Below are 21,921 nucleotides of genomic sequence, written 5' to 3' on the forward strand. Positions count from 1 at the left end.
CTCCTGGGTTGCTTTGGCTGTATGTTCTGGGTCATTGTCCATCTGTATCATGAATCAATTTGACGTCATTTAGCTGGATTTGATGTCTCTGACCACCTCAGAATTCATTTGGCTGCTCCTGTCCTGTGTCACCTCATCAATAAACACTCGTGTCCCAGTGCCACTTAAGTCCCATGTGTGAACTTCCTGTGGTTTCAAAGAGTGTGTTGGTAAAGAACATCTGGATAAAAGCAACGGAATATTTAAGCTGTGCAGCTCAGAAGTTAAGTATTGTCGTAACACAGCAAATTTGAGAAATCTCAACATCACCCATAAACGTAATCCAAACGAGCAGGATGGGTGACAGGACTTTGTCATCTGTGGCGCCGAGACTGTGGAACGCCCTCCCTGACTACCTGAGAGCCCCACAGTCGACTGATGGTTTTAAACGGAATCTAAAAACTCATCTTTTTAGAAAGATATTTTGTTAAAGTATACATAGAAATTTCTTGTTTTATTATTTTTGTTTTTACTCTGTAGCACTTTGAGATTTCTAAAATATGAAGTGCAATATAAATAAAATGTATTATTGTTATTAATTCTCCAACTTATATATATATATATATATATATATATATATATATATATATATATATATATATATATATATATATATATATATGTGGGTCTGCATGTCCCCGTGCAGTGGGTAAGCTGCTGCCTACGTTAGGAGACCCTTAAGGGTTCGCTTCCCAAGTCCTCCTTGCGTGGAGTCTGCATGTTCTCCCCGTGTCTGCGTAAGTTTCCTCCCACGTTCCAAAGACATGCAGGTCAGGTGCATTGGCAATTCTAAATTGTCCTGTGTGTGTGTGCCCTGTGGTGGGCTGGCACCCTGTCTGGCATTTGTTCCTGCCTTGCTCCCTGTGTTGGCTGGGATTGGCTCCAGCAGACCCACGTGACCCTGTAGTTAGGGGACCACAGACAAGCTAGCATATAATGTCAGTGCTTAGGAGTCCTTGAGACTTGAATAGATGCTGTGGCAAGGAGGTGAATGGACAACCTCAGAAAACACAAAGAGAGTCTGAGATGATGAGACGCGCTGTTCTTTATGATCACAACATTTACAGAACACATTTAATAAGCCCCAAGAAAAACCGACACAGAATGACGTACGAGCAATACAGAGCAATGCCACGTGGCAGACTGCCACAGACTACTGTAAGTGTGCCAGCCACACCAAGCGGTGAAATTCACAACTAAGTTGAGACTGAGTACCAGCTACAGATTCCAGTTATTTTTGGTACCCCCTCGTGTATATAAGACAGATGGCATCAAAACTGATTGTCCACAAGTGTGTAATGTAAATCAAGGGGGTTTCTTTGTGAGTTATGAGAGGAGGAAAACATTCAAAAACAAAGGTCAGAAGTCGATTCATACGAGTGTGATGTCATGTTGTTCTTAATGTGGAAATGATTTCCAGGCCCATCTGCATGCCTTACCAATCGCCATCACTCCATATGAGCGACAGAAGGAAGCACAATTATAGACACTGCAAGTACCACAATGAGCCCTGGCAGCAAATCTAAGAGAACAGCAAGAGCGACTCCAGAAAAATAAGCACACTTCCCAACTCGAGAGTGACGTTCACTTCTGTCCTGCAAAGTAAGCAAACTAAACCATTGTTAAGAAATGACCACCCTGAGTGAAGCCACATTTCTGAGCTGAATGTGGCAAACGTTTCTCCTGTAACCACAGCCTTAACACACAGGCAGAATTTCACAGCGGAGGAACGCCTGTTGCTGTTCTAAATGCGATTCAATCAAAGACTCGGCCGTCACAAGCTTGTTCATGGAGTTTAAAGACATTTACAATCAAAAATCGAGGAGGAGAACTTTTCTTCAAAAATCTGCTTCATTTATTTCAGTTCACTTTTGTTAGGCACACTTGCACTTCTGTACCCAGTGTACAGTACACTAAATATAACTAAAATTAAAAAGTGTCTGTTGTTTGTATTGTCCTGCTGTCATTAGTCTGTGGGGCCTTGACCATAAACTTAAAACGGAGACATATGACGTAGTATTTATAGAGAAACACCAAGTTAAAGTCCAACTGTGGTATTCAGATGACTACAAGTTTATCGATAGAGAAGATGCCTGACAATGGGGCTCCAGTCAACAGAACTCGTAGCACATGACCTTTATAAAGATGAGGACTGGCAGAGGACGTCCGCTGTGAACCTCCATTGAGTCCTGAACTGGAAGGACTGGGGCCATGTTGGCTTTTGAGAGAACAGAACAGTCCTCTTAATGGCCTTTGAAGTGTGGGGACATCAGGGGGACTTCTAAGTGTGCAGGTGTCACAGGACCAGAAACAGGGCTGACCTGACCTGGAAGTGACGTCTGAAGCCACTAAAGTCCTCTCTGTGTTTATTGAGTCGAGAGGCTGTAGGCTGCTGGCTTTCAAACGTGTACACGTTCTCTTCAGGACGTCTTCATGCTGAGGCACATCAGTAAGTCACAGGCAGAGTTTCTTGGAAATGGTGACGTGACTGGTAGACCAAATCCAGCCCTTGGACCTTTCAATGTTGCGTTTTGTTCATCCTTCATTAGACTGAAAGTCATTTTTAAACTTTCTTGTCTCGGTCAGCTGCACTTTGTCTCCATATCAAGTCAGTTTGCACTCCAAGTCTGCCGAGAGCTTCTTAGACCAACATGGAGGGGTCACAGCGTCTCGCGTCTCTCAATAAAGTTTTCTTTCTTTTTCTTTCCCAGAGGGACAGGCAGTCTCGTGGTCTGGAATCCCTGCAGATTTTTTATTTTTTCTCCAGCCGTCTGGAGTTTTTTTTTTTTTTTGGTTTTTCTGTCCACCCTGGCCAGCGGACCACCTTACTCTTATTCTATGTTAATTAATGTTGACTTATGTTTATTTTTTATTGTGTCTTCTATTTTTCTGTTCTTCATTTTGTAAAGCACTTTGAGCTACATTTTTTTTGTATGAACAGCTATATAAATAAATGTTGTCGTTGTTCTTTATTTGTTAAACACCTGAAATGTGTTCAAGTTAATTTATGTGATTTTCTGAAGTAATTGTGTCCCTTTTACCTTGACAGATAAAGAGAGACCTCCGTCCCATTCGTGCGGTGAGGCGTCTGAGGGCTCTTGGTGTGAGAAGAGAAGAGTCTTCCACTGAGTATGGCCTCCGCCACAGATGATGGGGTGATGGAGAGACTGGCGCACATGAAACAGGAAGACTGTGAGTGGGAGGCCCCCGAGAATTTGTGTGTGAAGGTGGAGGATTGTGAAGAAAGAATTTCAGTTTTTAAAGAGGAGGAGATTACTGACATTAAAGGTGAAGACTGGAGTGACTTCTCAGTTAGTCTCGAACTGAAAAAACACGAAGATGAGAATAATGTCAAGGCAGAGATTTCTGAAAAATCTGATTGCAGTTTACTGCCGTGGCTCACTAATACTGGACAGCTGGCTACTCGGCAGAATTCAATGGAGCTGAAATCTGAGTGTGAAGAAGATGAGAGAGAAGGAGAAGAACAGCAGTCGTCTGGGAGTGTTGGGACGCGTAAGTAATGGGGTTAAACGTAAAAGAAAGTGCAACTGAGAACGTTCATTAAATCTACCTGCGGTTACCTTGGTTAGCATGTTAAGCAGGTGGAACTGAAAGTGGGATACCTGAGTGACTGAGCTGCAGTGCCTAACCTGTCTAATGTGTTTAAAATTAACTGTCTTCATTGTTACATTTTTGTAACAATGTCTGTTGTTTAAAATTGCTCTTCTTTTTTGACATTTTATAGGTGAATTTTCTTCATGCCCATCCATCTTATTTCTCATCTCGTTTTGTGGTGGCATCACAGCCCAGACGCCCCAACTGACAATTCCTGGAGAATCCTCAGGCTTTCCTAAGCCAGTGTGTGTTTGGTCTGCCACAGGGTCTCCACCCCATGGGACGTGCCCAGAACAGGTCTAGGGGAGCTGCTTATGACGTGGCCAGGCCACCTCAAGTGCCCCCTCTTGATCTGGAGGAGCAGCGACTCTTCTCTGAGGTTCACCCAATTCACTGACCTTCTCACCCCGTCATGAGATGTCAGCCCAGCCACCCTGCAAAGCAACCAAATTTCTGCCGCTTCTACTTGGAATCACACTCTTTCACTCCTTAACTGTGGCTCCTGACCAAACAGGACAAACAGGGATGTGGACTGAGTGGTAAACTAAGAGTTTTGTCTTTAGATTGGTCTCTTTCACCATCACCAACCAGTAAGCAACGCTGCCGCTGCTCCATTCCTCTTGTTGAACTTGCGTTCCCTTATTCCATTAGTCATGAACAGGGGTGTAGCGCAGGACTCTGGGCCCGACATATAAGCAGTCTCTGCAGGCCTCTTCCTCTCTCAAACAAACGTTTCATTCTAAGCTGGGTAATCCTTACCCTTTTTACCTCCACTGTGACACCCATCCTTATGAACAAGAACTTTCAGATACTTGTAATCCTTCATTGAGGAGCTGTTGGTTTGTCCCCATCTAGGGAGGGCAATCTGTTCTTTTCCCCTGACATGATGCCTGGAGGTGCTAATCCTCATCCAGGCTTCTTCACACTCGGCAGCAAATCATTCAAGTGCGTGTCAAAGGTCACAGTCAGATGACGCAAAGAGGACAACAGCATCTACATAAACCAGGGGTTCTCAACCTCCGTCCTGTGGCCCCCCTGTGGCTGCTGGTTTTTGATTCTGTTCTGTTTTTAATTGGAATCCCGGGCTAATTAAGTGAACTGCTGTTTCCCAGATTCCGTGTTTTGGGAAAAAATATAGAAATTAGAAAAGTTTGGTTAAAAAATAAAATGTACTAAGCAGTTATATGGGAATAATGTATTATTTTTTTTCTTTTTAACAATATTTTCATCTTGATGTTCATTCTATTTTCCAAGGTGTTCTAATTGTTTGTTTAATCCATCGTTTTCTAATTAGTGGGTCTGACGCTAAAAAATAGTGGACTCTAAGCTATCGACTTCCAGACAGTGTTGAGAGGCCATTAAGAAGGCTAGCAGAGTGTCAGGTTATATAGCGCCTTGATGTGTGCAGTACAAGTCACAGGAGGGTCTGCTCAAGTCTTTATAACACACTGGTGAGGCCTCATCTGGAGTCCTGTGTGCAGTTTGGGTCTCCATAAAGACACAGCAGCACAAGAGAAGGTCCAGAGAAGAGCGACTAGGCTGATTATGGGGTTACAGGGGATGAGTTATGAGTGAACATTAAAGAGCTGAGCCTTTACAGGAGATGAAGGGAGACCTGAATGAAGTGTTTAAAATCTTGACTTTAAAATGAGCTCATCAAGAACACGGGGACACAGTTGGAAACTTGTTAAGAGTAAATAAGACACAAACATTAGGAAGTTTTTCTTTACACAAAGAACGATAGACACTTGGAATAAGAGACCAAGTAGTGTGGTAGACAGTAAGGCGTTAGGGACTTTCAAAACTCGACTTTGTTGGGCTGAATGGCCTGTCCTCGTCCAGAGTGTTCTGATGTTCTAAAGTAGTTGCAGCCTTTGACTATTTAGCGTTGTTTGCCTGGCTGTCTGCTCTGCTCGTTTTTAATTGTCATTATTAAGATACAACAAAGGGGAAGAACTGCACAGAGAAAGGGCAAAATAGAATGAAAGCAACAAAAGCGAGTTAAGCATTTAATTCTATAGCAAAAGCAGAAATATTTCTAAATGTCTTATAATGTAAAAATCATGCTGCTGTGCTTTCCTAATTTAGAAAAAAATGCCGGCTAATCAACTGAGATGAGTGTTATCAGTGGTCACTGAGTATGAGTCTGGTTGAAACAAAAACCTGAAGCCACAGTGGGTCTCCAGGGCCGACTTTGAGAACCTCTGGAATAAACGAATGATGCTACCCATAGCCACCCAACCTGGACAGACTCATATCCTCAGCATGAAAACCACAGACGGGACTGGTGACAAGACACCGCCTTGACAGAGTCCAACACCCACAGTGTTAATACAGTAAATCCATCCTAACGGCGAGTTTTCAGACGCAGCTCTATCTGCAGTCAATAGAGGAGGAATAGCACACAAGAGTCTCCCTGTTACCCCCTTGTTCCTGCAGTACCTCCCAAAATACATGATGAGGGACAGGGTCACATGCTTGTGCCAAACTGTGCGTATGCCACATCAGATTCCTTTATATGCCAACTGTTGTGTGTACTCACATGCTTTAGGAACTCCTCATCACCTCCTGCCAAGAATTATTTATGACTTTAAAATTCTTTTTGGAAGTATTCAGGATTATTCACCATGTAAATTTGGTCACGTTCCTGAGCGACGTCTTTACTGCAAACCATAGCAGAACACAGAAAACAAAACTTCAGAAAATCAGAACCTAAGGTATGACAGAAGTGAAGATCCTGGTAGTCGAGACTAAATGAAAAAAAAAAAAAGTGACAGTAGTGGAGTGGAGAGAGAAAAGAAAAACCAATGTATCAAGTAAATGTCACAGTACATATAAGTCTCTTTACGTTGGACATACAACATCGAAACATCTTTGATGTTCTGAGTTCTGGAACATCCGTGGACTCGTCTGTCCAGTCCATGTGTGTGTGCAGAACAGCACAAGGCAGCAAACCTTTGTGGAGCTGAACAGCAGTGTGCTGCCCGACGAGTCCAAACACCGCCACCTGCCTCTTAATGAATCAGTGGTCCGTTCTGTCACTGACCATGTGGCGGAGTGCCTTTCATTACATCTTGTAGTGTGAGGGGTACGCACTACCATCTGAAATGAAGATTATACAAGTTGTATCACAAACCCACTATTCCTTTAATCTACCGTATAGTGGTGAGGGAAGTGGATTTCAGGGTCACACTGTGTTTTCTACAACATAACTGGCAATGGCAGCATTAGCTCTTTAGGATGATATCACCAATGGCAGGCTACTGAAGGAGCGAGTATCCGGGATCACAAAGATTTTTTTGGCTGAATGAATGATGAATGTCTTATAAGCTGATTTAAACTTCCTAGAGCCTTCCTCTTGGAGTTGTGTGCTGAATCGGGGGGTACATTATGTAGTCTGGCCCGCAGAAGTTGTGTGATCCTTGTTCTGTTACACATTTTAACAGTCATAGGGTATCTGGTGATGGAGCTGGCTGGTCAGTCGGGACTCTCGCAGTCAGCGTTGATCCGCGTCTTGCCATCTGTATGGGATGCTGTTATGAAGATGCTACCAAGATGGGTCTAATTTCCTTGTAGGTGGGGTGAGCAGGTATTCAGAGATTGCTGTTTTATCTTAATATAAGTGGCACAATTGACTGCACACATTTTGAGATAAAGGCCGCATCACAGAATGAATTTGCTTTTCTAAACTGAAAACATTTTCATTCAGTTGAAATATGACTAATATGTGATGCTCTCTGACTAATGTTGATTCCTTTATTTTGCTAGATGGTAGTGTGTGAAGCTGACTTCAGTGCCATGCTGTGTATTATAATTGGCTTCTTGGTAACACTGCCATTGTCAGTTATGTTGTACAATACACAGCATTCGCTTTTTGTAGACAAAACAGACAGGCGACACACTGAGGAAGTTAACATTAACCTCCATAGCATTACACTTTTTCTCAAAAAACATGTTAAAAGGTTTGCATTTGCATTCGCCCCTTTCTGTTACTCTATCACAATGAAGATGAATGTCAACAGAATAAGAAAAATCTCTGGGCTGAGTCCGTCATTGAAGGTCTCACATCCATTGCAGGGTCCTGTTCATGATTTGGAAGATAGACATGAGTGGGACAAGTAAAGAAGGATTAAAATCATTTAACTAATCTATTTGTGTTATTGCAGGTTTCCAGGAGACTGTCGGCCTCTCCACATTTTCATTTGCTCAGCCTTCTCCTCAGTACAGACTGCAACACAAAGAGGACGATGAGAAGATAAAGAAACCAACAAGAGAGTCTGAGAGTTGGACCCTGACTACTTCACGGTGGAGTTCTGTTCCTGCTGCCAAAGTAACAAAGATAGAAGCCATCAATACTGATCAACAACATGACCCTGAGGATTTGTATGCGAGCCAAGAACACAGAAAAATAAGAAAAAATAAATCTGACGGTGAAGATTACAAGTCGATTCATACAAGTGCAAACCAATATTGCTGTCCTGAATGTGGCAAAAAATTCCGTCGTAAGGGCTTTCTTCATAAACACCTGAAAATTCACACTGGAGAAAAACCTTATTGCTGCTCTGAATGTGGCAAACAGCTTTCTGACAGTAACAGTCTTCAACGGCACAGAAGTATCCACACTGGAGAGAAGCCATATTGCTGTTCTGATTGTGACAAAAGGTTTAGTTACCGTAGTACTCTTCGCAGCCACATGAGAATACACTCTGGAGAAAAGCCATATTGTTGTTCTGAGTGTGGCAAAAGATTCCTCCGTAACAGCAGTCTTCAGACACACATAAGAATTCATACGGGAGAGACTTATCGCTGCTCTGAATGTGGCAAACAACTTTCTGACAGGAACAGTCTTCAAAGACATAAGAAAATCCACACAGGAGAGAAGCCATATTGCTGCTCTGAATGTGGCAAACGATTCACTTTCAGTAGCGCACTTCAGAGCCACAAAAGAATCCACACGGGAGAGAAGCCATATTGCTGTTCTGAATGTGGCAAACGATTCTCCAGCTTCAGCTGCCTGCAGCAGCACATGCAGTTTCATACTGGGGAGAAACCATATCCCTGCCCTGAATGTGGAAAAAGATACACCCTTAACACCAGTCTTCAGAAGCACATACTTATTCACACACAAGAGAAGCCATATTGCTGTTCCGAATGTGGCAAAAGATTCCACCTCAACAAAAGTTTTCAGAACCACAAACGAATTCACACAGGAGAGAAACCATATTCCTGTTCTGAATGTGGCAAACAATTCTTTAACCACAGTAGTCTTCGGCTGCATACTCGAATTCATACTGGAGAGAAGCCGTATTGCTGTTCTGAATGTGGCAAAAGATTTAGTTACAGTAGCACTTTTCACAGCCACACAAGAATCCACACAGGAGAAAAGCCATATAGCTGTTCTGAATGTGGCAAAAGATTTACCCTTAACAAAAGTCTTCAGAACCACAGAAGAATTCACACAGGAGAGAAGCCTTATTCCTGTTCTGAATGTGGCAAACAGTTCATCAACCACAGCAGTCTTCGGCTACATATGCGAATTCATACTGGAGAAAAGCCATATTGCTGTTCTGAATGTGGCAAAAGATTTAGTTACAGTAGCAATCTCAACAGCCACACAAGAATACACGCTGGAGAAAAGGCTGCGAGGTGCTGACGGCAGAAGGGTTACGTATGCAGAGACACAGCAGTGGCGCCAGATTACTTCACTGGAAAATATGCAAATAAATGCACCTTACCAGGACCACAAATGCATTCGGACCTCACGCCAGAAGGATTAGCTACTTGAGACACACCAAAAAAATAAATAAAAACCAGACATAGCCTTCAGTGAAAACCAATCTGATAGAACAGAACCCATTAACGTTTCAGTCTCAAGTGACTCCTGTGCCCTCTGAATGGGAAGACAAACCCAGATGTGGATTATAAAAACAAAGATTGTGCCAATGGTGCTAGGATCAACGGGCCTTATCAGAAAAAACTCCAAAACTGAATAGAAAAGGAAGCGCAATGCAAGAACTACGCCAATCCCTGGCAGCAAATCCAAGAGAATAACAGACGCAGTGCAAAAATCACCTAAAAAAATATCACGTCATGACGACACGGAGAGATTCATTCTTGGCCTGAAGGCTTGCAAACTATAAAAAGTATTGTGGAGAAATGAACCCTGAGGAAAGGCACATTGCTCTTCTGAATGTGGCAAAAGATTCTTCACTGTGAATTTTTGAATGATTGTAAAGGCTGCTGTTACTGGAGACGTAACATATTACTGGTGTTGATGTGGTAAAGGATTCTCACCTTTAAAGAATTTCCACAGACAACTGGGAATCCATTGTGGGGGGACGACTTGTTGTTGTAGCGAATGTGATAAGCGATTCTCAAGGAGCCGTGGACTTCATACTGGAAGGAGTCAGCTGGAGGGCATAAGAGCCAAGCCGGAGTGTGATGTAGTGGTGAAGGTTTTGGACTTCAAACCCTGAGAGTGTGGGTTCACATCCCGCTACTGACATTGTGTGACCTGCCTGGTGACACCTGCCTGGTGACAACTGGAAAACCAAACAAAATGGAACCAGTTGTATCACCTTGGATAAAAGGTGTCGGCCAAATAATTAAATGTAAAAGGTTAATGCGTATATATTTTAAGTAACAAAGAATGTTAATTTTAGATACAGGAGCTGCTTAGATAATGGGAGCTATTTGTTTCATCCCATGTAATTAGTAAATTAACGGACATTCTTGATACTCCGGCTACACTTCAGCAAAATGCTCTCCGTTAGGCAGATTGAAATGAAACTTTCTGGAGGCTGCGTGTTCTACTGAATCTTTAAATGCTTGTGATTAACAACATTAATGACCAGGACTGTGGTAAAGTAAAGAAACGGAGCTAAGGTGTGCAATCCTTAAAATGAAACATCTGAGGTGAATTAGTGTGTGTGTGTGTGTGTCTGTGTGTGTGTGTGTGTCGCATATTATTTTGTGTTTCGATTTTTGTGTGAATCGTTTTTCCTTTGAATTTCACTAAAACTTTTAAAGCAAAGCCACTTGCATTATGGATATTTTGTGTACGCAGAATAATCAATGTTCAAAACTATCCAGTAGAGAGTTTAATGAGGTACATGAGCTTAAGGAAGCGTAGAAAGAAACTCTAGAAAGAAAGTCCATCCACGTTCTAACAACAACATTTATTTCTAAAGCATATTTTCATTCAGTAGTGTAGCTCAAAGTGCAATATAAAAAGAATGTTAATTACAAAAAATTAAGATTAAGCAATAATATTAAACAACAACATTTATTTCTATAACACATTTTCATACAAATAATGGAGCTCAAAGTGCTTTACATAATGAAGAAAAATAAGAAAACACTAATTAACATAGAATAAGAGTGAGGTGGTCCGATGGCCAGGAAGGACAGAAAAAACAAACAAAAAAAAAACTCCAGACGGCTGGAGAGAAAAAATAAAATCTGCAGGGGGTCCGAGGTCACGAGACCACCCAGCCCAGTCCCCTCTGGGCATTCTACCTCACATAAATGACCTCCATCAGTCCTCCTCTTTGTATTTTGGGTTCTCTTGGAAGGACTTGATGATGACGGTCATGTGGACGTCTGGCTTTTAATCCATCAATTTAGGACATCACGGTGCCTTGATTAGGCGGTGATGGTGCAGGTCGCCACCACAGAAAACTGGGAAAAGAAACAGAAAAGAGAGTAGGGGTCAGTACGGATTTTAGAGCCACCATGAATAGTTATTATGAAGAATTGAACATACAGAGTATCAGGATTAAATTAAGGTGAAGTTATGAGAAGGCCATGTTACAGTGATGTGTCTTCAGCAGTTTTTCAAAGAGCTCCACTGTATCAGCCTGGTGAATTCCTACTGGCAGGCTATTCCAGATTTGAGGTACATAGCAGCAGAAGGCCGCCTGCCCGCCCGCCTCACCACTTCTTTTAAGTTTTGCTCTTGGAATTCTAAGCAGACACTCATTTGAAGATCTGAGGTTACAATTTGGAATATAAAGTGTCAGACATTGTGATATATAAGATGGAGCAGATTATTTAAGGCTTTGTAAACCATAAGCAGGATTTTAAAGTCAAAGAAAGTTTAAAGAAATAAATAACAACCAAACAAGGTCAAATGGCCTCCAATTAGGCTGTGGAAAAAACAAAATCTGCAGGGGTTCAAAGGGGCCAAAAATCCAGCCAGCTCCTGGTGGGCATTCTACCCAACATAAATGTTCCTAAATGAAACCTCTTAGTTTTCAGGCTTCACGTGATAGGATTTAATAAATGTGGCCTTGTGGACAGCTGAGACCCTCACCTTCATTCCATCGTTTCAGGGGGCTGCATGGTGCCTTGATCAGGTGGTGGTGGCACAGATCACTACCACATCAGAAAATGGTGGATATTAGTACTGATTGCAGATCCCTGAGGAATATGATAATTCTGTGCCCTTAGAGTCTATCAGGAATACAACTGAAACATAGCTATGAGGAAGCCAAATTAAAATAACGGGTCTTAACACTTATTTAAAATGTTCCACCATATTAGCCTGGCGAATTTCTATTGGTAAAGTATTTCAGATTTTAGGTACATAACCGCAAAAGGCCGCCTCACCACTTCTATTAAGTTTGGCTCTTGGAATTCTAAGCAGACCTCCATTTGAAGATCTGAGGTTATGACTTGGAGTGTAGGGGACAGGCTTTCTAGGATACAGGAAGGAGTGAAGATTATTTAATTCTGAATGACATGCGTAACCAATGTAACGACCCTAAAACCGGTGCGATGTGCTCAAATTCTCTTGTCCTCGTGACGATTCTGGCTGCTGCATTCTGAACTAATTGCAAGTGATTGATGTCTTTCTTAGGTCGTCCATTACAGTAAGCTAATCGACTAAAAACAAAAGCATAAACAGCATCTTGTAGAATTATAATCAGAGGTCTAATTTGAAAGAATGCAGATCTCGCAATCTGGTTAATATGTGATTTAAAGTTTAGTTCAGAGTCCATGAGTAACCCTAAATTCTTTACCTCTGCCTTGACTTTAAACCTATGGGATCGAGTTGATTTCTGCTATATCCATGTTTGCCAATAACTAAGGTTACTGTCGTCTTCTTATTTACTTTGAGAAAGTTACTACTCATTCAATCAGAAATACAGCTAAGACATTGGATCAGGGAGCAAAGACCGTCAGGGTCATCAGGCGCGATCGATAAATAAAGCTGAGTGGCACCTCACCTCGTGCTTTGAAATAATCGGCCATACTGGAAACATGGAGATCGAAAAGAGCAGCAGACCCAGGAGAGATCTCCAAGGTATAATCGCCACAACTAACAAAACATTTTCCACCTGTTAAATAAGACTGAAACGAATTTAAGACGCTGCTATTGTTTTAGGAAGTCGCTGCGCACTGGAGAGATTCCAAAGGACTGGAAAATGGCAAATATCATCCCATTATATCAAAATGGTGACAGGGCAGATCAGAGCAACTAGAGGCCAGTAAGCTTAACATGAAACATCACAGGAAAATTAATGGAAGGAATTATTAAGGATAAGATTGAGCAACACCTGGCAAGGACAGGACAGTCAGTGTGGTGTCAGAAGAGGGAGGTCATGTTTGACTAACAGGCTGGAATTCTATGAGGAAGAACAAAAGGATCTGATCAGAGTGGAGCAGATGAGATTATTGATGTGGACTTTCAGAAAGCATTTGATAAGGTGCCACATGAGAGGTTGGGCATCAAGTTGAAAGAAGTGGGAGTTCGGGGTGATGTTATTAGATGGGTGCAGAATTGGCTCAGACACAGGAAGAAGAGGGTGATGGTGTGAGGAACATCTTCAGAACGGGCCGATGTTAAGAGTGGTGACCAGCAGGGGGCAGTGCTAGGGCTGCTGCTATTTTTAATATCTATAAATGATTTAGATAGGAATATAAGGAACAAGCTGGTGAAGTTTGCAGATGATACCAAGATAGGTGGATTAGCAGATAATTTGGAATCTGTTATATCATCACAGAAGAACTTGGACAGCAGACAGGCTTGGGCAGATTTGTGGAGATGAAATTTAATGTCAGTAAATGTAAAGAATTACACATAGGAAGTAAAAATATTAGGTTTGAATACACAATGGGTGGTCAGAAAATCGAGAGTCCACCTTATGAGAAGGATTTAGGAGTCATAGTGGACTCTAAGCTATCAACTGGCAGACAGTGTTCAGAAGCCATTAAGAAGGCTAACAGGTTATATAGCGCCTTGATGTGTGGAGTACAAGTCACAGGAGGTTCTGCTCAATCTTGTAAAATCAGCACGTTTCAGGCATTATAGGGGGAACACGAGAAAAACCACAAACCCAGCAAAAAATAAAAATGAAGCAAGCAATTCACTGGTAGCTCAGCCCACTTGGACACAAACGGGATCTTTAGAAAGCCTGAGTGGTTTGCCAGGTCGAAGATGTGGAAATGCGGAGACTTGAGGTATTTCAGCAACTCTAATCGAGAGCCCCACTAAGATGTCCTCAAACACAAAGCACACGCGTACATCACAAAAATAAAATGGCGTCTTTATCTTTGTACCTCCTTTTCAGGGCACTGCAGCAGACTCTTCAGATCAGTAATTCCTTTTCTTGATACACGTCTGGCAGTCTTGGTACATTCAAAGCAAGTCCTTCCATAAATGACAGCTGAAGAGATCTGGAGAGCAGCCTGGTGAATTCTGCAGTCACCTCTTGAGCCAACGTCAGCGTATTCACTGGGATTTCTTGCTCAGCTCAGTGCATTTTAATCCATTACACTTGCTGGTACACTTTCAGATTTAACATAATATTTTACTTTCCAGTAATTTATGCGCAATACATTTTGGCAGTTGAATTATTTTGAATGTATTTATAAGACAAAAGACTTGTCAATTTTGAGGTTTTGTCCTGTTATGTATGTTTAACTCCTGATAAATGTCATAAGCATCACTGAAATGATCTGCCTCACCAGTTAAAGCCTGAATGTGAACTTTGCACCAGGATGAACCCGTTAATCAAATTCTGGTTCAGCAGAACTACGTAGAAATCAAGACGATGTTGTACTTGTCTTTGTGTAGACAGTGCTGGCCATCTGTCTTCTACATCAGGGGACCAGAGGCTCGTCCTGCCCAGTATCCTGACTCCATAATCAAATGTGTCTGACATCCGTTTATCCAGCAGATTCTTTTTTGGACTTTTCATCAACCAGAACTTTCTGTTGTTCCTCAAGAACCACCACAGTCTTGGCTCGTGGAAAAGTGGAAGGTAGAAAGTTAACCTTCAATCTCTTCTCCTTCTTCCTCTTTATGACTGCTTTGCTGGTGTCCTCTTGTCTTTTCAGACTATTAATACTCACTTCTGGATAACCTGCTCTATGAAGCTTTAGCTGATATTTCCTCATCTTGAAAAATAAAAAAGGATAAAGTCCAAAACACTGAAAACAAACTTTCCACAGTAACCCAAATGATCAAAACCCACAATCCAACGCGACAGGCTGATGAGCAGGAGGAGTTTCACTTTACTGTATATATATATATATATATATATATATATATATATATATATATATATATATATATACAGTAATCCCTCGCTATATCGCGCTTTGACTTTTGCGGCTTCACTCCATCACGGATTTTAAATCTAAAAATCTAATCTAAAATCTAGAAGCATATCTAAATATATATCACAGATTTTTCGCTGATTCGCCGCTTTCTGCAGACAATGGGTCTTTTAATTTAGGTTACATGCTTCCTCAGTTTGTTTGCCCAGTTGATTTCATACAAAGGACGCTATTGGCGGATGGCTGAGAAGCTACCCAATCAGAGCACGTGTTACATATTAGTTAAAACTCCTCAATGATATACGATATGCATCCCGCGTGCTGCTTCGCACACTTCAAAGCTCTGACAGCCCGTATTGATTTTTCATTGTCTGCTTTTCTCTGTCTGGCACTCTCTCTGAGAAATACACGCAGATACTTATCCATCATGCAGTACCATCAGGGAGACGTATGATTAGCCCCATTATCTGCTCCTGACGGAGGGGGTGTGAGCAGAGGGGCTGTTTGCTTAGAAGATACGGACGCGCCTGTAAAAAAATGCTGAAAGGCTACCTTCACGGTGATCCCTTCATTGCGCTGCTTTATCGCGGTGCTTGCGTACTTAAAAGAGCACCAGCCCTGTTGATTTTTGATTGTTTACTTTACTCTCTCTCTGACGTTCTCTGCTCCTGACGCGCACTTTGAAGATAAGATCTGTTTGCAGTCTTTTAATTGTGAGAAAGAACTGTCATCTCTGTCTTGTCATGGAGCACAGTTGAAACGTTTGATTAAAGGGTGTTACTTCATGTCTAGAGGGCTCTAATAATGTTAAAAAACGTATTTAGAAGGTCGTAAACAGGTTTTCAGTGGAACGCAACCCCCGCGATTGAGGAGGGATTACTGTGTATATATATATATATATATATATATATATATATATATATATATATATATATATATATAATGGATGAATAGTAATTATCTCAAACTAAATAAAGAGAAAACTGAAATATTAGTGATTGGCAAAAATGGATTCAATGAGATTATCAGAAATAAACTTGATGCACTAGGATTAAAAGTTAAGACGGAGTAAAAATTAAGGGGTAACCGTTGACTGTAATCTGAATTTTAAATCACATATTAATCAGATCACTAGGACAGCATTTTTCACTTAAGAAACTTAGCTAAAGTCAGACCTCTTATATCATTGAAAGGTGCTGAGAAATTAATTCACGCTTTTGTTTTCAGTCGACTAGATTACTGTAATGCACTCCTCTCTGGACCACCCAAAAAGACATAAAACACTTGCAACGAGTGCAGAATGCAGCTGCTAGAATCCTAACTGGGAAAAGAAAATCTGAACACATCTCACCAGTCTGAGCGTCACTATACTGGTCACCTGTGTCATTCAGGATTGACTGTAAAATACTGCTTATGGTTTATAAAGCCTTAAATAATCTGCTCCATCTTATATATCGGAATGTCTGACACCTTACATTCCAAATCGTAACCTCAGATCTTCAAATGAGTGTCTCCTTAGAATTCCAAGAAGCAAAACTTCAAAGAAGTGGTGAGGCAGGGCCTTCTGCTGCTATGAACCTCAAATCTGGAATAGCCTGCCAATAGGAATTCACCAGGCTGATACAGTAGAGCACTTTAAAACACTGCTGGAAACACATTACTTTAACATGGCCTTTTTATAACTTCACTTTAACTTAATCCTGATACTCTGTATGTTCAATTCATCATAATAACTATTCACAGTGGCTCTAAAATCCGTACTGACCCTCTACTCTTTCTTCTGTTTCTTTTCCTGCGCCACCTCCACCTACTCAAAGCTTCATGATGCTCCAACAATGATGGACGGATTAAAAGCCAGAAGTCTACGTGACCATCATCTTCATCAAGCCCTTCCGTGAGAACCCTAAATCCAAAGAGGACTGTTTCATTTATGTTAGGTGGAATGCCCAGAGGGCACTGGGTGGTCTCGTGGTCTGGAATGTCTACAGATTTTATTTTTTCTCCAGCCGTCTGGAGTTTTTTTTGTTTTTTCTGTCCACCCTGGCCATTGGACCACCTTACTCTTATTCTATGTTAATTAATGTTGACTTATTTTATTTTTGTGTCTTTATTTTTCTATTCTTCATTATGTAAAGCACTTTGAGCTGCTGTTTGTATAAAAATGTGCTATAGAAATAAATGTTGCTGTTGTTGTAACAATAATGACCGTACAACAGAATCAACTTACTGTATGAACCTCCACTATAGATGTAACACAATACTCTGCACACTGTTAACATGTTCTGTAGATCTGACTGGTAATAAAGTTTCCAATAAGCTACTGTAACAATCACAAGATCCTCCTGTGCTTACAGTAAAATGTTACAAAACAATGCTGTAAAAATACACAACTTTACTGCTCTTAATACTGTAATGATTGTCAATGTAGCACATCTTACTGGACAGATCTTTACAATAATATCTTGTACGTGATCTCATTTTACAGAACTACACTGGCAACTTGACTTACTGTAAAAATCAACACTGATTTATAGTGCAGGTCAAGAGCGCCATCTTGTGCACATTCTCTTCTACCAAACTTTGTTAAAAACTTTTTACAAAGCTTACAACAGTACGTGTAAAAGGTTTAAATGTCAGTCAGTCGTTATCCAACCTGCTATATCCTAACTACAGGGTCACAGGGGTCTGCTGGAGCCAATCCGAGCCAACACAGGGCGCAAGGCAGGAAACAAACCCCGGGCAGGGTACCAGCTCACCGCAGGGCACACACACACACACCAAGCACACACCAGGGACAATTTAGGACCACCAGTGCACCTAATCTGCATGTCTTTGGACTGTGGGAGGAGACCAACGCCGACACGGGGAGAAGATGCAAACTTCACGCAGGGAGGACCTGAGAAGAGAACCCAGGCGGGTCTCCTAACTGTGAGGCAGCAGCGCTACCCACTGCACCACCATGCCACCCAGGTCTAAATGTGTTTTTGTTATTCAGACTTCTCTATAGAAAAGAAAATCAAATACAACTCAATCAAACAAAAATAGTAATAACAGGTAAAAAGAAAAGTGACTGCCAGCATTTCTCTTGACATTTTAACCCCAAACCCGTAGTGTTCATCTTTCTGCAAGAAGTGAATAAAACAAACAGTTCGCATTTTCATTCAAACCACATCTCTAGAAAACTAAATTACATACATAGAATAAGAACATATAGAAAATAAACCCCAAATGTTTCACTTGTAACGGTGCACTCAGCACATCGTCAGCCTGAAGTATTACTTATATGGCTTTGTCACAACTGTCACATGTGGGTCACACACTCTACTTTGCCTGCCACTCATTCATCTTGACAAGAGTGGGCACACGAGCTGACTGATGGAGCTCATGGCTTTGCTGTCTCAGTGCCCTTCTTGGCGCCGTTCTCTGGATTGATGCCAATGAAACACCAGAAGAGCATCAGCTCCTGTTAACTGGATGAAGTGACACTTTGTATTTGTTGCATTTGGCAGGTTGAATGACGTGGTGTAGAAATTGTCACTGAATTGCTGAGAGTTGGACAGAAGCTGCGTGGACTCCAATATGTTACGGCAGGATTTGGGACGGTGCGTCTATTTCAACTCCTGTATTATACAATCCGTGTGTTTTAAACCATTCTGATCACCACATTGAGGTAATAATATGTCAGATATGCGCTGGATAGATTAGGTTTCAGAACAGTTTTGCTTTTAAAGACGCGTTTCACACCTGAGAACTATTAACTCCCATTCTAAGTCCGGTCCTGGAGGCCTGAGTTTTGTGTTTTCAGCTCTCTATAACATCTGACGTATATCAGCTACCCATCAGGCCCTTCAAGAGCTCGATCAGGTGTGCTTGAGCAGGGAGAACATGAAAGTGTGCACTGCAGGAGAGCCGCCCAGGAGCTGGGACAACCTGAGCTAAATATCTAATACTCGTTCTGACAAATACAAGCCCTTCAGTGGATGAACAGCATTTCCCCAAAACCATTCCATATTTTATTTCTTCATTTGTTCTTGAAATTTTCACTGTTTTGCATAAACATCAATATAACGAGAATTACAGAAATCCCTCGCTATATCGCACTTTGACTTTCGTAGCTTCACTCTATCACAGATTTTATATGTAAGCATATCTCAATATATAACGTGGATTTTTCGCTGCTTCCTGGGTTTCTGCGGACAAGGGGTCTTTTTTACTTCCTGTACTTGCTTGCTCAGTTGGTTTGCCCAGTTGATTTCATACAAGGGGCGCTATTGGCGAAAGGCTGAGAAGTTATCCAATCAGAGCACGCAGTTAAGTTCCTGTGTGCTGAATGGCTCAGCGACAGAAAGCAGCATTCAATTCTGCGGCGTTAACCAGGAAGTCTCGTCTCGCTCATTCAGCATCAACGTGTTTCGCTGAGTAAAGAGTTCACTTTTGTGTTTATCTTGCGTAGTCAAGCCCTTCATTGTGGCTCCAAGACGATCTGCTCCTGCTTCAGGGGATGCGCCCAAGCGCCAACGGAAGATGCTAACAAATGCCGAAAAGGTAAAGGTTTTGGATTTGTTGAAGGAAGGGAACAGTTACACCGCTGTAGGACGCCATTACGGCATCAATGAGTCCACGATTCTTTTTATTTAAAAAGGAAGAAAAGAATATTAGATCTACGGCCGCAGTGTCCTTTAACCAGGGTGCAAAACGAGTTGTAAGTGGACGTAATAAGGCAGTAGTCTGGATGGAATCTGCTTTAGGGATTTGGATTGAAGAACAACGGCGGTGCTACACAATCGCCTGAATAGGCTCCTTTAGAAGAACTGTGACGCTCTCCTTTGTGGGGCAGTAAAATTAAACTCATTGTTATCGGACAAGTCGTCGTGTCATTGTTGGTGAGTAACTATAATTAATTTTCTACTTACAGTACTTAGTACATGTACGTACGTTTAGTGTCACTGTACACACATTTACTATTTGTCTTGCATTGTACGTATTTATTGCTGGTGGCCTGTCTATCATAATGGCTGTAACGTATGTGATATCGGAGACACTCAATATCTTTAAAATAATATTTAGGTCTTACTGTTCTCACAAAAGCCACGATGAGACAAAGCAAGGTTTGGGGCAGCCACCCGTATAGTTTGTTTTCCTGGCTGCAAATTCTCTGTTCAAATGGTAGCACTGCTGTGCACAAAACCGAGTCCAATACAGAACTGAGGGCGTAGGGAAAAGGAGGAGGCTTTTAAAGGGGAAGACAGGAAGTGAGGTCATAGGGGTCGGGCTCATTGAGGTCTTCAGCCATTGGTTCGAGCCCAGACGTGACATCACAGGGGCCAGAGCCGGCAAGGTCTCCTTCAATAGGCTCGGTCCCGGAAGTGACGTCAGGAGAGCCAGGCGGAATCCCCCGGAAATGGCCTGCAGGCAAGGAAGAAAAAGAGTCCGTGCCCTCTGCCACATCCTGGTATGTCTCAGAACAGTCCTTACCCGAGCCGTTTAGCTGCCTCCCATGCACACGTGTGTCACGCTGTATATTAACTGTGCGTTTACATACATAATTTCAACAAATCTTACCTAATATCTAAGAGAATATAAAGGGTTGATGCTGTATAACGGTGCAGGAAATTTTTCTAAGAGTGTGGGAGAGTTTATAAGGGCTAAAGATATATAAATAATAAAATAAATATAAGGCCGCTACTTTGCAGATTTTCACCTATTGCGGGGGGCTCTGGAATGTAACCCTCGCGGTAGGTGAAGGATGACTGTACCTTTGAATGAATTCCAGGCTGTGACTACCGTCCACTTGGTACTGCAGGTTGAAGTTGTAGAAGCTTCCTAGCCAACCGTGCCACAGAGTCTGAGTGTGCCTGTCCCTCAATGGACACCACCCAACGCACCAAAGTCACTGGTGTTTCACCTACGGTACAGCAGACTGACATTTATTCATTGACATTCACCAATTCATTCAAATCAGTTCCACGCCTTATCCAAGGAACTATCGATGTTTATCCTTTCTGAGAACATTTAATGACCTAAAATGAACGTCATACCTTGAATGGTAAGTCTTGGTGATTCTGGCAAAGCCAAAACTCTTTGGGTGTCTGCCGTCATGACTGAGACCTGCAAGAGAATACAGCACACGATTCAACTAGTACAACATCCAAACCCCATTCGTTACTATTATTATAAATTCAAAATCAACTAGTCTGGGATAATGGAGTGATCAAATCAGAGTATAAAATGTCTTCATTAATACAAAAGAAACACATTGAAGAAGAATTCTACCTGAACTCACATCAGCGTAAAGAAAGAGGGATCCCCGCTCCTCTTAGAAGTGAGCCATCAGCAGGATGATGACGACGCAGTATGCAATATTATATTCTTCACTTTCTCCGTACTTGGAATGGCCACTTGGCACATCACCACTTGTTGGTTTCTCTTCAAAGAACTTAAGAATTATCTTTGCCTTTCCTTCAAGGGTTTCCTTCATTTTTAAAAGAGCTGGAATATCTCTCAGTATTTTAAAGTGACAATAAAGCCACTTCTGAGAGAAGAGATATGGCCATTAGTCCTTTAGGTCCAATATGGGGGCAGACAGAACTGAATTTATAGTCCACCGCTGTGACAATATGTGACCTCCATCAGTTTGTCCATTTGCTCGTGGTCTGCTCCTGACATCACCTCTCTAGGATTTGCTGACGTTCTCTTCCAAGC

At 41.8% G+C, this 21,921-nt stretch overlaps 1 protein-coding gene and 1 long non-coding RNA gene across 2 annotated transcripts; one reads left to right on the forward strand and one right to left on the reverse strand.

Moving 5' to 3' along the window:
* Nucleotides 1-3,113: 3,113 nt before the first annotated feature.
* LOC120524112 (gastrula zinc finger protein XlCGF26.1-like) lies at nt 3,114-10,179 on the forward strand. Its single transcript, XM_039745991.1, has 2 exons — nt 3,114-3,552; nt 7,821-10,179. The coding sequence occupies exons 1-2, from the start codon at nt 3,171-3,173 to the stop codon at nt 9,305-9,307; spliced, it is 1,869 nt and encodes a 622-aa protein (XP_039601925.1). The 5' UTR covers nt 3,114-3,170; the 3' UTR covers nt 9,308-10,179.
* Nucleotides 10,180-11,310: 1,131 nt separating this feature from the next.
* Nucleotides 11,311-21,321, reverse strand: LOC120524115. Its single transcript, XR_005632748.1, has 3 exons — nt 21,258-21,321; nt 20,976-21,124; nt 11,311-11,334 (listed from the first exon to the last, which is right to left on the reverse strand). It is a non-coding gene; the product is annotated as an uncharacterized LOC120524115 (long non-coding RNA).
* Between the last annotated feature and the right edge of the window lie 600 nt (nt 21,322-21,921).

The sequence above is a fragment of the Polypterus senegalus genome, chromosome 2, assembly GCF_016835505.1.
Source record: "Polypterus senegalus isolate Bchr_013 chromosome 2, ASM1683550v1, whole genome shotgun sequence".
Classification (NCBI taxonomy): domain Eukaryota; kingdom Metazoa; phylum Chordata; class Cladistia; order Polypteriformes; family Polypteridae; genus Polypterus; species Polypterus senegalus.

What these genes read in the sequence shown, in the direction of transcription:
- LOC120524112 (XM_039745991.1), top strand. Translation starts at nt 3,171, where the DNA reads ATGGCCTCCGCCACAGATGATGGGGTGATGGAGAGACTGGCGCACATG. An exon ending in GTCTGGGAGTGTTGGGACGC is followed by an intron (nt 3,553 to 7,820) that starts GTAAGTAATGGG and finishes GTGTTATTGCAG; the next exon opens with GTTTCCAGGAGACTGTCGGC.